At 31.4% G+C, this 14667-nt stretch overlaps 1 protein-coding gene and 1 pseudogene across 1 annotated transcript; both read right to left on the bottom strand.

Annotated features, from left to right (window-relative positions):
- Window positions 1–657: 657 nt before the first annotated feature.
- LOC123909556 (protein NRT1/ PTR FAMILY 6.3-like) lies at window positions 658–3802 on the bottom strand. Its single transcript, XM_045960418.1, has 5 exons — window positions 3664–3802; window positions 3238–3415; window positions 3031–3070; window positions 1652–2217; window positions 658–1507 (listed from the first exon to the last, which is right to left on the bottom strand). Exons 1-5 carry the CDS (start codon window positions 3776–3778, stop codon window positions 658–660), a joined length of 1749 nt encoding a protein of 582 aa, XP_045816374.1. The 5' UTR covers window positions 3779–3802.
- A 3852-nt stretch (window positions 3803–7654) lies between these two features.
- On the bottom strand, window positions 7655–12057 carry LOC123909567 (annotated as a pseudogene).
- Between the last annotated feature and the right edge of the window lie 2610 nt (window positions 12058–14667).

Below are 14667 nucleotides of genomic sequence, written 5' to 3'. Positions count from 1 at the left end.
ATGTTTTACGGTTCTCATTTATGGCTAAAATCTCATATCGCTATGTTTTACGGGTCATAAATAATTAACAGTTCGGTTTGAAAATTCAAAACAGGTTCACCGAACCCTAAAATGGTAAAATAAGAGAAGTGAGAAGAAAATAGTTATTGGGAAAGATTTGAACCATGTATTGAAGATTTGAAGTGAGAAGAAAATAGATACCTCCCCTAAATGGATTAAAAAACACAGTATGAAATTTATGAAAACTTGGAACAGGACATTGAGATAGTCCAATTAAACTTCATTAAAATACAAGAAGTATATTAAAACAAATAAATAAGTCACTAGGTTTGGTCTAGTGGTGAAGGGTTTGAGTAGTACGTTATAGGTCCTGGGTTCGATCCCCAGCTCATTGTAAACAAAAAATAAATAAAATGAGAAAACAGATTGTTAATAGAAAGTTACTATGGAATATAAAGTAGCAATAGCAATTTTTTTCCCCTTCAAATTCTATGTCAGAACAATACAATTTTTGTGCAAGAACAATGATAATTGGAAAATCAATATAAACTATAAACCAAAAGTATAAAAAAATTGAAAATAAAGTATTTTCTAAAATGATTTAACATCACATTATTTCATTTGGCTATTTCAGTAAACATTGTGTTCATACATCAGTTACTCTTCCATGATGACTTCTTCAGCAAGCTTCTTATCCTTGTACACATACCATTTTGCACAAGCCAAATATATGAACAAATTTATAACACTCAACATAGCCAAAAGCCAGTAATAATTATAAAGCCTCCCTTGGTTAAGATTATTTGCAATCCATGGATTACTTGGACCTGTTAATTTATTCACTGTAGACACTAATAAAGAGCTGAAGAAAAATCCTAAAGATCTCGAGCTCAAGAATAGTCCCATGCTCATAGTTTTCATTCCGTCTGGACATTCTCTCAGAAAGAAGTCGAGTTGTCCCATATACATAAAGGCCTCACCAGCCCCCACGATGAAAAATTGCGGAACCAACCAGAAAACTGTTAGTGGGATCTTTGCATTGGGATTGTTCGCTAAACCATGTGATCGTGCGAATATTATTCGTTTTTCTTCAATAAGAGCTGCTGCAACCATAGATAAAATGGAAAGGACTAAACCAACTCCAGTGTGTTGTAAAGGGGTTAGCCCTTGTGGATTTTTAAGCACTCGCCTTGCGACTGGACTAATGATACGATCGTAGAAAGGGACGGTTAGGAGAATAGTTCCAATTAAGAAGCATGTCATTGATGCCGCTGGGATTTGAAATGATTTTCCAATGTGGCGATCCATAGTGGTCGCCTGTGATACGGAGAGTGTCATCATTTGAACTTGAACTGTCCAAAACACAATCGTTGATGCCCATATAGGGAGCATTCTCAACACCAATTTCACTTCTTCTACATCTGTTAAAGTAGAAAGATACCACTTATTAATCTTCATGATTCCAACAGTATTTTCCGAGTCCTTGATTGCCGCCTTGTCCAAGAAGCTACATGAATTTTTTTTACACTGTCAGCGTATATAACTCAACACATGTAACTAAATTACATTTCACTGTTATAGTATTATGACAGTGTTTAAAAATATCTCTACAAATATCAATACGATAAGATACAAGGGTAAAAAAGTTTACCGAAACTGCATGCTGTGTGGTAGCCTCTGCTTCTTGATCTTCGGCGGTTCATGTAAGACGTCATCATCATTAAAGAGAAATGCAGAATCAGAGGGCAATTGCAGGTTCCTCTTCCTCCAAGCGGCCACGAACACAACCGCAATCTGAGTCAACGGACTACCTACCGGCTTCTTATATCGATACTTACTGGTTCCGCATAAAAACACAACAAGTGCTATGAGAATAGCACAAGCACAAATACCATAACCCCAATCTCTACCTTGATGATCTTGTATATAAACAAGAACTGTCACTGCCATCAAAGATCCTATGTTTGCAAAAAAGTAGAACCAATTGAGAAACTTAATCATTTGCTTATTCTCTTCTTTATCAGTAGCATCAAACTGGTCTGAACCAAAGCCAGGGACACTCGATTTCAAACCGCCGGTGCCTAGCGCCGTGACATAAAGCGCTAAAAACAGAACCATTAACTGTTTGTGGTTTGCTTTCACACAATGTGTATGTTCCGTGCATATTGGAGGAGTTAAGCTTGGAATTATAGTTGATATCGTCAAGAGTGCAACACCCTATTAAATTATCATCATAAAGTGAATTTTTTTCCTTATAAATTGGGATGGAGTATATAAACACACATAAATATTTTTTGTCAAGTGGCCTAATGGCTAGAAAATCCACCTTAAAGGTGAATAAGTGGAGTGTCTCAGGTTCGAACCCGGGTTCATGTACATATAGTGCGATGACCCTACCAATTGAGCTAAACAATCTTAACCCTCCGGTTTTGAATAGGAACAAAAAAACAACTTTTTAAGTTTATTAAATAAATTCCTTCAAAAAGTTTATTAAATAAAGCATCTATTTAGAGCTGTTAAATGGGTCGGCCTGGTGGATCAGACTAAATAAGTATGTAGGTAATATTTTTTTTATGTTTTTATTAATATTATTTTTACGAAAATGACATAAATTTGTTTATAATGGGCCAGTCCGAAATCCAAAGGAATAGCCCGACCCATCCATATTTTCATACGGGCTTAGACAAAAAGGTCCAGTTATATTTGGGCCATGTTTTTCGAGGCCCGACCCATTTTTGACAGCTCTACACATATCTAAACCATTTTTTGGGTACATATATATGTTTTATTCAACGAAGTTTATATTCAAATTCGGAGGGAGTAACTAATATCAAACATGTACCCAAAAAAAAAAAAAACTAATATACAAGTATAGAAAAATTAAACATAATAATAAATTTATCATCAAATATCGGCGATGCTGGTGGATAAAGCAGAGTAGTATGGTTGTGTTGATATTTACTATAAGAAAATATGGAATATTGATTATTAAACAGATATGAATATTATTATAAGGTTTTGATTCCTTACGGTTGCTTGAACGGCTGCAAAGACAGCGATGTTGAGGTATCTGCGAAAGAAAGAAGAAACATAAATATCATTTGAAAACCAAGCCTATTATTAAATTAAATTAATTAAAGTGAGAAACACTAATAAAAATATTTTACGACCGATCAATTTATATATGAATCTTCTCTTTGATAGTATAGTATGTAAGGAGAAATAATTAGAACGAACCTTCCAACGTATGTGTCGCCTAGAAAGCCACCGAACAAACAGAGCATAAACGATGTTCCTACGAAGTTTGTAACTATGTTTGCAGAGGCAGCATTCCCTAAATGCATTGTACCTGTTAAATATGTCACCAAATTCACCGTGATTCCAAGTGTCGTTAACCTCTCCATCACTTCTCCTCCTAAAACCCATACAAAACATCACTATAATTAGTAAAAGAAACGGTGGTAGCATAAAAGAGTTTAACTCAACTGACAATGTCGATATTATTAGGCTGAATTTAAATCTCCCGGACACTTCATCTGAGTTTAAACACAAAACTTTGCAGTATGTTTGAATTTCAGTAGTATTTAACATTTCGTCGGCAGACAAAAAAAAAATAGAAAGAAAGAAGAGAGGGTAGGTAGTGGTGAATTTGTTAGACCTTACCTAATATCATGGAAGCTGAAGTCCAACCACCGGTTTTAGATTTCTCTGCCGGGAAACCCTTATAGTCAAAGGCATCTGTGACAGTTTTCAATTGTGTTGTGGGGAGAGTGTCCATTGCAACAGGGTGAGAGTGAAATGTTACAAAGCAGAGCAATTTAAGATGGTGATAACACAAATGGTTTAAGGGTGTGTGTCTTTATATACATCAAGTAAGGTTAGGCCCACAATTTACCAGGATTTATTAATGTTGACATATTGTTTCGAATTTGTCACCAACATTTTTCTTCTTCTTTCCTTTCAAAAGTCAATTACTTATTTAATATTATTTCTTTTGACTCATAATCAATGACATATAATTCCGTAAAATACCCATTTTACAAAATATAAGTATAAAATATAAGTTGATTAAAAGAAAATATAAAATATAAGTAAATTCATTTTTTTTTATTTCATTGTATAATTAATATATTTAGTCTATAATATGATCATATATATTTAATTTATAATATGATCATATATAGTATTAATTATGCAATGAAATTTAAAAAAATTGAATTCTACTTATATTTGTCACGGAAGGAGTATATATTTTGGAGTTCCAATTCAAGATTCTCTTACTTATTTACTTGACTAAAAAAAAAAAAATCATAATAGTGTTAAGGGAGTTATCAACATGACTCTTCTCAAAGAAAAATAACCTAATAATTTTTTTTCTTCCAAATATTCTCTTGCAACTCCTAGAGAATTAATTCTTCGGTCTTTTTTTTGTTACAAAGGAGGCCGAAGTCCAAAATTAATTTTGTAATTTATCGAAAGAGTTTAAGATGTGAGAATGCCTTGAGTCGTTATTGAGTTAAAGATCATAATTATTACGGGTTAGCAATTTTTTAAGTAAAATGAATGACATTTTAAATTTTCCAAAATAATATTAAATATTTTTAAAATTGTATCATCTAATTAATAGTAATGTTAGCATTACTATCAAAATATTATTTGCAATTGCATTTGATACAATTTAAAATAGGAAAATGTTAACTAAGTACCTCTAAGGCACTAGTTAAGGAACTCAATGTAGTATGATATTTTTGGAATTTGTGTAATTTCTCTTTTTAAAATATAAAAAAAAGTTCCTTTTAATTTAAAAATTACTATCCCATTCCAAAATATAATACTCTTTTGAGATTTTTTTTCTGGCTCACTTTATAAGACTCTTTTCAAATTTTCAAGGGCATTCATTATTTCTTTAACAACGTACCCAATATTTAATTAATTATAATCCATATTTTTTTTATAATATGTAATAAATACTCTAAAATTGTAAAAACATTATCAATTGTTAACAAATTTAATACTACAATCAACTTTCTTAATCTCTGTAATTTTCTTAAAGAGATCTTATATTCAGAGACAAAATTAGTATTTGTTTATAAAGCTATGTCCGAGATTTAAACATGAATAAGTAGAGTGTTTGAGTTTCAAGCTAGTGAGATATCTTACCAACCGTTAATATTTTTTTATGAATGAAGTATGAACGGATGAAATACATAGATGTGGGAGGGATGAAGGATGGAGTATATGCTGGTATCTACCGAGTACAAAATATTGACAGCTCATAAGATCCATGCAAAGACACATACACTTCATAGTTCATATATACGAGAGACAAAACTTTTTGTTCTCTTTACTCCTGTTAAACGGGAAAAGGGATCATCGTCACGTAAACAAAACGGCAACTATGTTATACAATTGTTTGTTAGGTAAATTATTTATGCACACACCCTTAATTGAACCCAAACAGAACACCATCAAAATACACCTCTTGTTTGTAAAAAACTCCACATTTGATGGAAGAAATTCAGTTTAGGAGGACCAAGTTTAGGTGTATAATTTCGTAAAATTAAAATAAAATAAAATTAGACAATATATATAAAAAATTAAACAGATAATTTCAACCAAATGAAAAATTCAGTTTCATATGTAGCTTGTAAAACTTATCATTGCATTTACAAGAATAATACAATGAATCATCATATTCAAATCTTGAAAAAAAAGTAAGAATACTTCTCTAATTTAAATGATCCAACAAGAATAAATTGAAATCAAACGAGTCATGCAATATGCATAATAAGCTTAGGATATTTTTGAAGTATCAAAGTTTGTAAACAATTTAATTTTCCATGTAGTATATTACTATAGTTCACATACGTATGCACGTACGAACCTTCTATTGCTATGTCAGCCTGACTCAGCCATAGCTCATCGCACATAGCCTTCTTATAAGAAAGACAAACCAATCCACTTATAAATATGGCAGCTTAATATTTGAATAGAAGCTTCTTTTGGTTTGTTTTTTCTTGTCTTCTATGGATATATTTTTGAGACTATTGAATATGGCTAATCCATTGGTTTTGTCTAAACTAATGAATCCAACTGGATAATAGCGTAGTAGCATCTTTGGATGCAACGCTTGTGTTGGGTTAACCAAGTTTTCCGATTATTTTTTTGAAGATATGTATAAAAAACTTATTTTAAACCAACAAAAGTCAATGCTTAAAAAAAAGTAAAAAAATCAAACAGAAAGTGTTTTTCTTTCTTTCTTTTGTTTTATACCCCCGATCATTTTTATAAGAACAAAAGTGAAAAAAAAATGGTTATGGAAACTGCAATTTTGAAATCGATGTAAATTGAGAAGTGAACTTATTCTCCATCATGAATAGGCATCAAGCAACATAAATAAATTCTTTATTTAATATTCTATTTTTGTTAAGAAGTCTCACATTGCTGTCTGCTATCAAGTTTCTGATCGGGACATCCACTATTTATATTTGCGCCCCAAACCCAACAATGTTGAGTGCGAGGGGTGTGTTAGAAGTCCCACAACAATTGCGAGATGCAATGAATATGTATTTATAAAGTAGAGTCAATCATCACCTTACGAACCAATTTTTGTAAGATTGAGTTAAACCAAACTTCCAATTCTAAGAATTTTCATGGGAATAACGTCCGGAGCATGATTTCAGCGGAAGGAACATATTTTATGAAAATGTTGACTTAGGATGAAAAAAATATGGTACACAGCGGGGGTCCCATCTATATGTAGCATGTTAGACTCATTTTGGGCTTCTCTCTCTATGTGGAAGGCCCATTAATGATTCTAGTTAGGTTACCCCCACGTTTCTTTTAACTTTCTGAAATTCCAATTTTGCTCATATGAAAAAAGTTCGGAATATATTTTTCGAGTTTTTTTTGCCGTTGAAAATAATATTTTATATATTGATAGAAATGAAATCTTAGAGGGAATAAATGAAATGTGGAGAGAGAGAGGGGAGAATTTTTTTCTAAAGTCGTTGTAGTCCTTTTTTGTTGCTCCATTAGTCATATTAATTGGAAGACATTAGTCATATTAATTGGAATACTGGTTAAGGCTTTGAACCAATAAATAAAGGTAATTTACAAGTATTTAAGAGTCGAACCAGATTAATTGGATGCAATTAGGGAGGAATTGTGTGTTACAAGCATTTAAGCAGAACCGGATTGGATGCAATTAGGGGATTTGTGATTCATGAATGTGTGCAGTCGGTGACTCATAAGAAATTAAATTCTATAAAAGTGAGGTGAAGTTGTGCATTAGATTTTCAGTGTGTAGTCAGGGGATTTTCTGACCGAGTGAATGTGTGCAATCAGTGACTTCAAAGAATTAATGTTTTGTAAGAAGTAGTGATGAAGTTGTGTGTGATATTTTCAACGTATAATTTGAGAATTTTCTAACTGTGTGATTATGCGCAGACCGTAGGAAATTAGAATTTTGGAAGAGTAGAAGAGGAAGTTGTGCGTGAGATTTTCATATTTTACAAGTGACTATATTTTGAATCTTTGGTGACATTAATTTTCTTTATATTTATTATCATCTAGAGATGTATATATTTACATTTTTAGTAATATGGAGTAATATATCAGAATTTTTTCATAAGTAATGAAATGCTAAATTTTCTGAAGAACAAAAAGAAAAAGAAATACTATATTTTCTTACATATGGAAGCACTCAACATATTTATACATTTGAGTAAAAAAAAACATATGTATACATGAAGCTCTTTTAATTATTTGAAAAGAGTTTAATGGATCCATCCATTAATCATATAAAAATGTTTTACACAACTATTTACTCATATTTCACCATATAAATATATTTGCCAAACTATTATAGGAAATAATCGAGTAAATATAATGATGATATATGATTGAATAACGGTGTAAAATATTTTTAAACTCCATTTACTCTTTAAAAAAAGACAAAAAAAAAAAAAAAAGTTGAACTGAGAGAAACCCTATGCATGGAATGTAGAGGCTTCAATTTCTTCCAATTCTATTCCCTCTTTAGCAAGCCTCTTCTCCTTGTACACATACCACTTAGCACAAGCCAAATATATGACCACATTTATAGCACTTAACATAGCCAATAACCAATAAAAATCATATAATCTTCCTCGGTTAAGATTATCTGCAATCCATGGTTTGTTTGGACCCGTCACATTGTTCACTATGGTCACCAATAATGAGCTAAAGAAAAATCCTAAAGAGAGTGTGCTCAAGAATAACCCGGTACTCATAGTTTTCATCCCTTTAGGACATTCTCTTAGGAAAAAGTCCAATTGTCCCATATACATAAAGGCCTCTCCAGAACCCACAAAGAAAAATTGCGGCACCAACCAAAACACACTCATTGGCATTTTTGCCGATGGATTGTCTAAAAAACCATGTGATCGCGCAAAATTCAAACGCTTCATTTCTATTAGTGCAGCCGCAACCATAGACAATACTGAAAGGACTAGACCAACACCAATGCGTTGCAAAGGGGTTAAACCGTGTGAGTTGTTTAGTACTTTTTTTGCGATTGGTCTAATGAAGCGGTCATAGAAAGGGACGGTTAGGAGAATTGTTCCGATTAAGAAGACGGTCATTGATGCTGCCGGGATTTGAAATGATTTTCCAATGTGACAATCCATTGTAGTTGCTTGTGATACTGAGAATGTTGTCATTTGAGCATGGATTGACCAAAACATTATGGTTGTGGCCCATATGGGTAACATTCTTATTATCATTTTTACTTCTTCCACATCTGTTAAGGTAGAAAGATACCATTTCTCCTTGATTGTGATTTCACTGCCATTTTCTGAGCCTTTGATTGCCGCTTTGTCCAAGAAGCTGTTTGATCAACAAAAAAAATCCATTAGTAATTCATTAATCTTTAAGGTAAAGAAGCAAAATGAAAATTATTAATTAATTAGAACAAATTAAAACCATATTTACACAATTAAATCTTATTAATAACCTTGATTAGTATACTTTAATGATTAAGAAAAGTCTGGTTAAGAAATGCAAGCAAGTCAAATATCAAACTCATGTGATTCCGATAAGTTGAATTGTAATTAGAGTTAGTTAATCACTTGAACTCAATCACTTAAATTATTCTTAGGGATTTGATCATTGAGAGGTAGAAGACAAATTTTTTTAACATTTACTAAAGACAAAGAAAAGGTATATATATCCTCATCCTTAGTTAGATTTTTAGAATCATTTTGGAAAGGAGATAGAAGGATATCTTGCAAATTTGAAAGCGATATACAAAAAAGATTATAAACCATATACATTATTATTATTAGTTTCTAGTTTTTCTACTCTTGGACTTGTTCATGTTCAATATGATATGACCACGGAGAAAATGAGCCTCAATAATAAGTGATGTTTTCTCTTTCGACCTCTCTGTTTTTTTTATATCTCCTGAATTTTCAATTTTATCATTGCAAAAAACTTCGGTTTTTAGAAATTAGATTTTTTTTTGCCTTGAAATTTTTTTTTGGTTTCTAAAAACCGAAATTTACGCTGAATTTGCACTAAAAAAAATTCAATTTCTGCGAACCAAAAATTAAAATATTGAGAGTATAAAAGAATAACGGGTTCAGAAGAGAAAACATCTAACCTAGTTATCAATTCTTGGCCCACTACTATTAAATATGTGGCGCCCAATAATTTGTTTCTTTAGAACAAGTGGTGCTCAATAATGAACAATAATATGTCGATTTTGCTACATCAACATCAAACATGGCCCCACCTTCAAACGTGTTAACTCTAGTATTAGTATTAACCTAAACTTTTAGCATTTAAGAGTTTGTTTGTTTTTTTTTTAGGAGAGGAAAAAGGAGATATGTAGTCTTTCCCGTAATTATATGGTGTAGTTTATATATATCTTTTCCATAAAAGTCCCAAAATTGGGAGGGAGCATTAGAAAAATGAATTGCTATGGTTTTGGATGGCTTAAGAATTTTTTAGTATCACTTTACTCACCAATATAAAAAAAGTCATAGTGTATAAGTGTTTCCGTGAGCAAAATTCAGTTAGTAAGAATGTTGTATGTAATATGTTGGGATCGAGGTTTAAATATCGGTACTCCCATTTATACATCTTAAAAGGTAAAATTCTAATCACTAGACTACTTAACAAAAAAAATAAATTATAAGTCATTTTCTATTTTGCTCTCCTTTAAATTAAAACTCTTACCAAAATAAATGGACACATATTAAAACTCTTTGTAGAAAAAAAAGAGAGAATCAAAACTCTTGGTAAAAATTTATAGAATAAAAAATAAAGCGGGGCAGTCAACGTAGAATCCATCAACATATTTTATTTTTTTTATAGAAAGAATCCATCCTAGAAATAAGAAATTAAAACTATAAATGAAAAAGTTTTGCTTGTTCAACACTCCAATCAATAAAAAAAACAAATCATTTAACAAGCATTATTGTAGTCAACAACAAGAAATTATAATTGAAATTTTACATAAATTACTACTTAAATTGTTATGTTCATTTGAAGAGAAACTTTAGATTAAGCTACTTCAACTTACAGGAACACCAACATGTACAATATATAAATATAGCTTGGACTGATTGGTAACTTAGTGTCAGGGAAAAAAAAAGACCATGGGATCATGTATGCTATGCATGCATAAAATAATAATAATATTAAGATTAATTTTGTTTTTTAACAAATAATAAGGTTAAATATGTTTTTACATTATTAATTTTTGTTCCTATAAAAAAAAATGAATAGAAAAATTACCGGAACTGTTTGCTATGTGGCATCCTCTGCTTCTTGGCCTTAGATGGTTCCCATAGGATATCATCCTCTTCATAGAGCAATGAGGAATCTGAGGGCAATTGCATGTGTCTCTTCCTCCAAGCAGCCACAACCACAACCGCAATTTGAGTTAATGGACTCCCCACAAGTTGTTTGATCCGGTACTTGCGAGTACCAGACAAGTAAATAAGAAGCGCAACCACAATTGCGACCGCACAAATACCATAACCCCAACCTCTACCTTGGTTATCTTGTATGTACACAAGAACTGTCACCGCTGCCAATGACCCTATACTTATGAAAAAATAGAACCAACTGAAAAATTTAATCATACCCTTTTTTTCTCCTTCATCCGACTCATCAAATTGATCGGAACCAAATCCGGAGACGCTAGATTTTAGACCGCCCGTGCCGAGGGCCGTGACATAAAGTGCTAAATACAACACTAGTAGTTGTTTGCTGTCTGCTTGTATGCAAGATGATCCAGAATCTTTTGTGCATTTTGGTGGATGTAGGCTTGGAATTATAGTTGATATCGTCAATATTGTTACACCCTGATATAAATATACATTCGGTAAGATCAATGAATTATACAATTGACATATTTATATATAGTATATAGTAGTAAACAATGGAAATTAACAAGAAATTATTTGTTGAGATTATCTTACAATTGATTGAACAGCTGCAAGATGGCGATGGTGAGGTATCTGTCAAATGTATAAACAAATTATAATTAATCATATGTATAATTTTAAATATTTTTATGATTTAACAATTATATTAAATGACAGTATAAAATGTTTTTACAATGATATAATATATGAATTAAGTCATAAACTAATTATTAGATTATTTTATAAAGATATGAAGTTCGAACCTTCCTAAAAAAGTATCGGCGAGAAATCCGCCCAACAAACATAGCATAAAGGAAGTTCCCAAGAAGTTAGTAACAACATTGGCAGAGGCAGCATTGCCCAAATGCATAGTACCAGTCAAGTATGTGACCAAATTAACGGCGATACCGAGTGTTGTCAACCTCTCCATAACTTCACCTCCTAATATCATGGCGGATGCAGTCCAACCGCCGGTTGTGGACCTGTCCGCCGGACGGCCTTTATAATCGGATGCATCCGGGACAGTTTTCCCCCCTTGTGTTGTGGGGAGGGTGCTCATATTGCAAGATATGAGAGAGATATGATATGTAAAATGTGAAGCTACAAATAAGGGGAATTGAGTGAGTTGGTTTGGCATGAGGGGCTTGTGGCTTTGGCCTTTATATATACATAATTACAAGGGAAAGTATGGCCCACAAATGACTTTGATCATCAATAACTACAACTAGTTCTGTTTTATGGTAAGGCCAACCCCTTGGCTAGAATGAAAACAATTTAATACTCCAATCATAGTTCTTGAGATAAGACAAAGTAATAATAAAAAGGATATATTTTGATACTCTTGAAAATAGCGGAATTTCTCAATTGGTAAACAACAATAATTTTAAACTTAAGCTTTTACTAACAAATATAGTTCTTCTGTGCATAGTTCTTTCAGTCATTGAACTGATTAAATTTGATATGAAATTGAGTGGTTTATATTATGGAAATTAAATTACATTTTCATTTTTAAATGAATTTCTAACTTCAAAATTTATATATGTATATTTAAAATAGTATTATGACCTTTTTAATTATAGTGTGCATGTTCTCTAGTTCAATATGTCCAGTTTAGTTATTGGTTGCCCAATAGAAGAAATTAAAACTAACGAAAAAGATTAATATGACAAACATAATTAAAATGAAGGTATTAAAGGGATCAATTTGTAAAATTAATTAGTTAATGGACCAATTTATAATGTTAATTAATTTTTTGAAATGCAAAAAGATTTGAGGTAACAAGGTGATTCATTGACACCTTTCCTTTTTTTTAATTGGTGTTAAATGAACTTTTTTTTTTTTGCATGCAACTCCATCCTTCCCTTCATATAGTTTGGAAGAATGGTAGGGTGAGTTTTGGGTATGGAGATTGAAATGAAGCCGATAATTTATCATTTTTTAAGGTAAGTTAATAGTATAAACATTTTTATAAAAAGAAATTATTAATGAGTGTGGAATTTTGTAAAGAATCTTGTATTAAAGAAAGGATAAAAAAAGTGAAAAGCAATCTTATAAATTAGTAAAATGGAGAGAGTAATACATTATGTTGGTCTCCTTCGTGGCTGATTGTTTTTATCAAGGGGAGGCTTTGGGCATTGACTTGATGTTGGAGACTTGGAGCATATAGTTAATGTTGTTTTTGAAGTTGACTCAAATTTTTTTTTTCTTCGTTCAAGTGAATACATTTTAGAGTTTGATATAAGGGTTTTGTTAACATGTTAAATAATTTTAAAATGAGTTTATAAATCACCGATAAATGTTGATATTATTAAATGGGAGTTACTTTTATACCGCCCTACTGGTTACTCAAATATTATCTGCTACTTAAGTAGCGGATATCATTTTTTACCAAAATTTTTGATTTTATAATATCCACTAATTATGAGATGTGTAGAAATAGGATGTGCGAGTAACTAGTAGCATAAATAGCTCCTTTATTAAATTTGGAACCTTCACGTGAGTTTGATTTCGAAACTTTAAAATTAAGTGTTTAAATTTCAGTAATGTTTATCATTTCAACTCATACAAAAAGAAAAATTTTAAAACCATAGTTAAAAAGGGTTGCTTCTATTATGCACAAGTGGATCAAGTGGTGCACGGTGCACCACTTATCAATAACCCTATAATGAATACGAATTTTACAAAATTCACCGTTGGATAGAAAGTTTATATCGTATAGATAATCCATATAAATTTTTAAAAAAATTGAAAATCGTTTGAGGTGTTATTGAGACATATCAAAATTAACGGTATTTAATAAAAATTCATAAACCGTTGACGAGTCTCAATAACATATCAAATGATTTTCAATTTTTTAAAAAATTTATATGGATAATCTATACGATATAAACTTTCTATCTAACGATGAATTTTATAAAATTCGTATTCGTTATAGAGTTATTGACAATTGGTGCACCATGCACCACTTGTCCAACTCTTCCATTTTAGCCAAAGCAGTTAAAAAGTTATCTGATGAGGTGATTTTCTTTGGGAGACAAAAATGCCACGTGACCAATTGTTTTGATTAAAATAATAGAAACGATGACTTTAATTGGATCAAATATGTGATTTTATATTTATTTATGACCAATAATTGATCATGGGGGGTGTACAAATTACATTAAATTCAAACATTGACATATTTCAATGAGTAATCAGTCAATTTAGTCCCTAAACTATCACTCTCTCACCAACTTAGTCCCTAAACTATTAAAACCAACTAAAAGGTCCCTAAACTATATTCACATCCTTCAATTTAGTCCCTAAACTATTTTTCATCCATCAATTTAGTCCTCCGTTATATTTTCCTTTAACTGTTCTTTAAAACTCTAAAATCCAAAAGTTACTTTTACGCTTATATCTCTCTTCTCGATCAACTCTCTCAAATCATCTCAATCTGAAAACCCTAGCGCCACCTATACGCTCCAATTCTGGTTGTCGTCGTTGTTTTAAGGTACGTTTTTCATGCCAACACAAGGATTAAGCCGAGGATCACGCAATGAAGTACCTTCTACTTAATTAGTGCTTTTGTTTGATTGTTGCTTATAATATTTGGTTTTTTGTAATGATGCATGCTAGTTTTCTAGTAATGAAATTATGGTTTATGATTAATATTGTTCGTTAGTTAACTATGGATTGTGATTTAGTTAGTTCTTTTGATGGATAATGGATTTGTTGACTTATGTAATGAATTTGATGGATTATGGTTTAG

This window comes from Trifolium pratense, linkage group LG2 (genome assembly GCF_020283565.1).
Source record: "Trifolium pratense cultivar HEN17-A07 linkage group LG2, ARS_RC_1.1, whole genome shotgun sequence".
In the NCBI taxonomy this organism is placed as follows: Eukaryota; Viridiplantae; Streptophyta; class Magnoliopsida; order Fabales; family Fabaceae; genus Trifolium; species Trifolium pratense.
The sequence above is the reverse complement of the archived record's forward strand: the minus strand, read 5'-3'. Positions and strand labels throughout refer to the sequence as shown.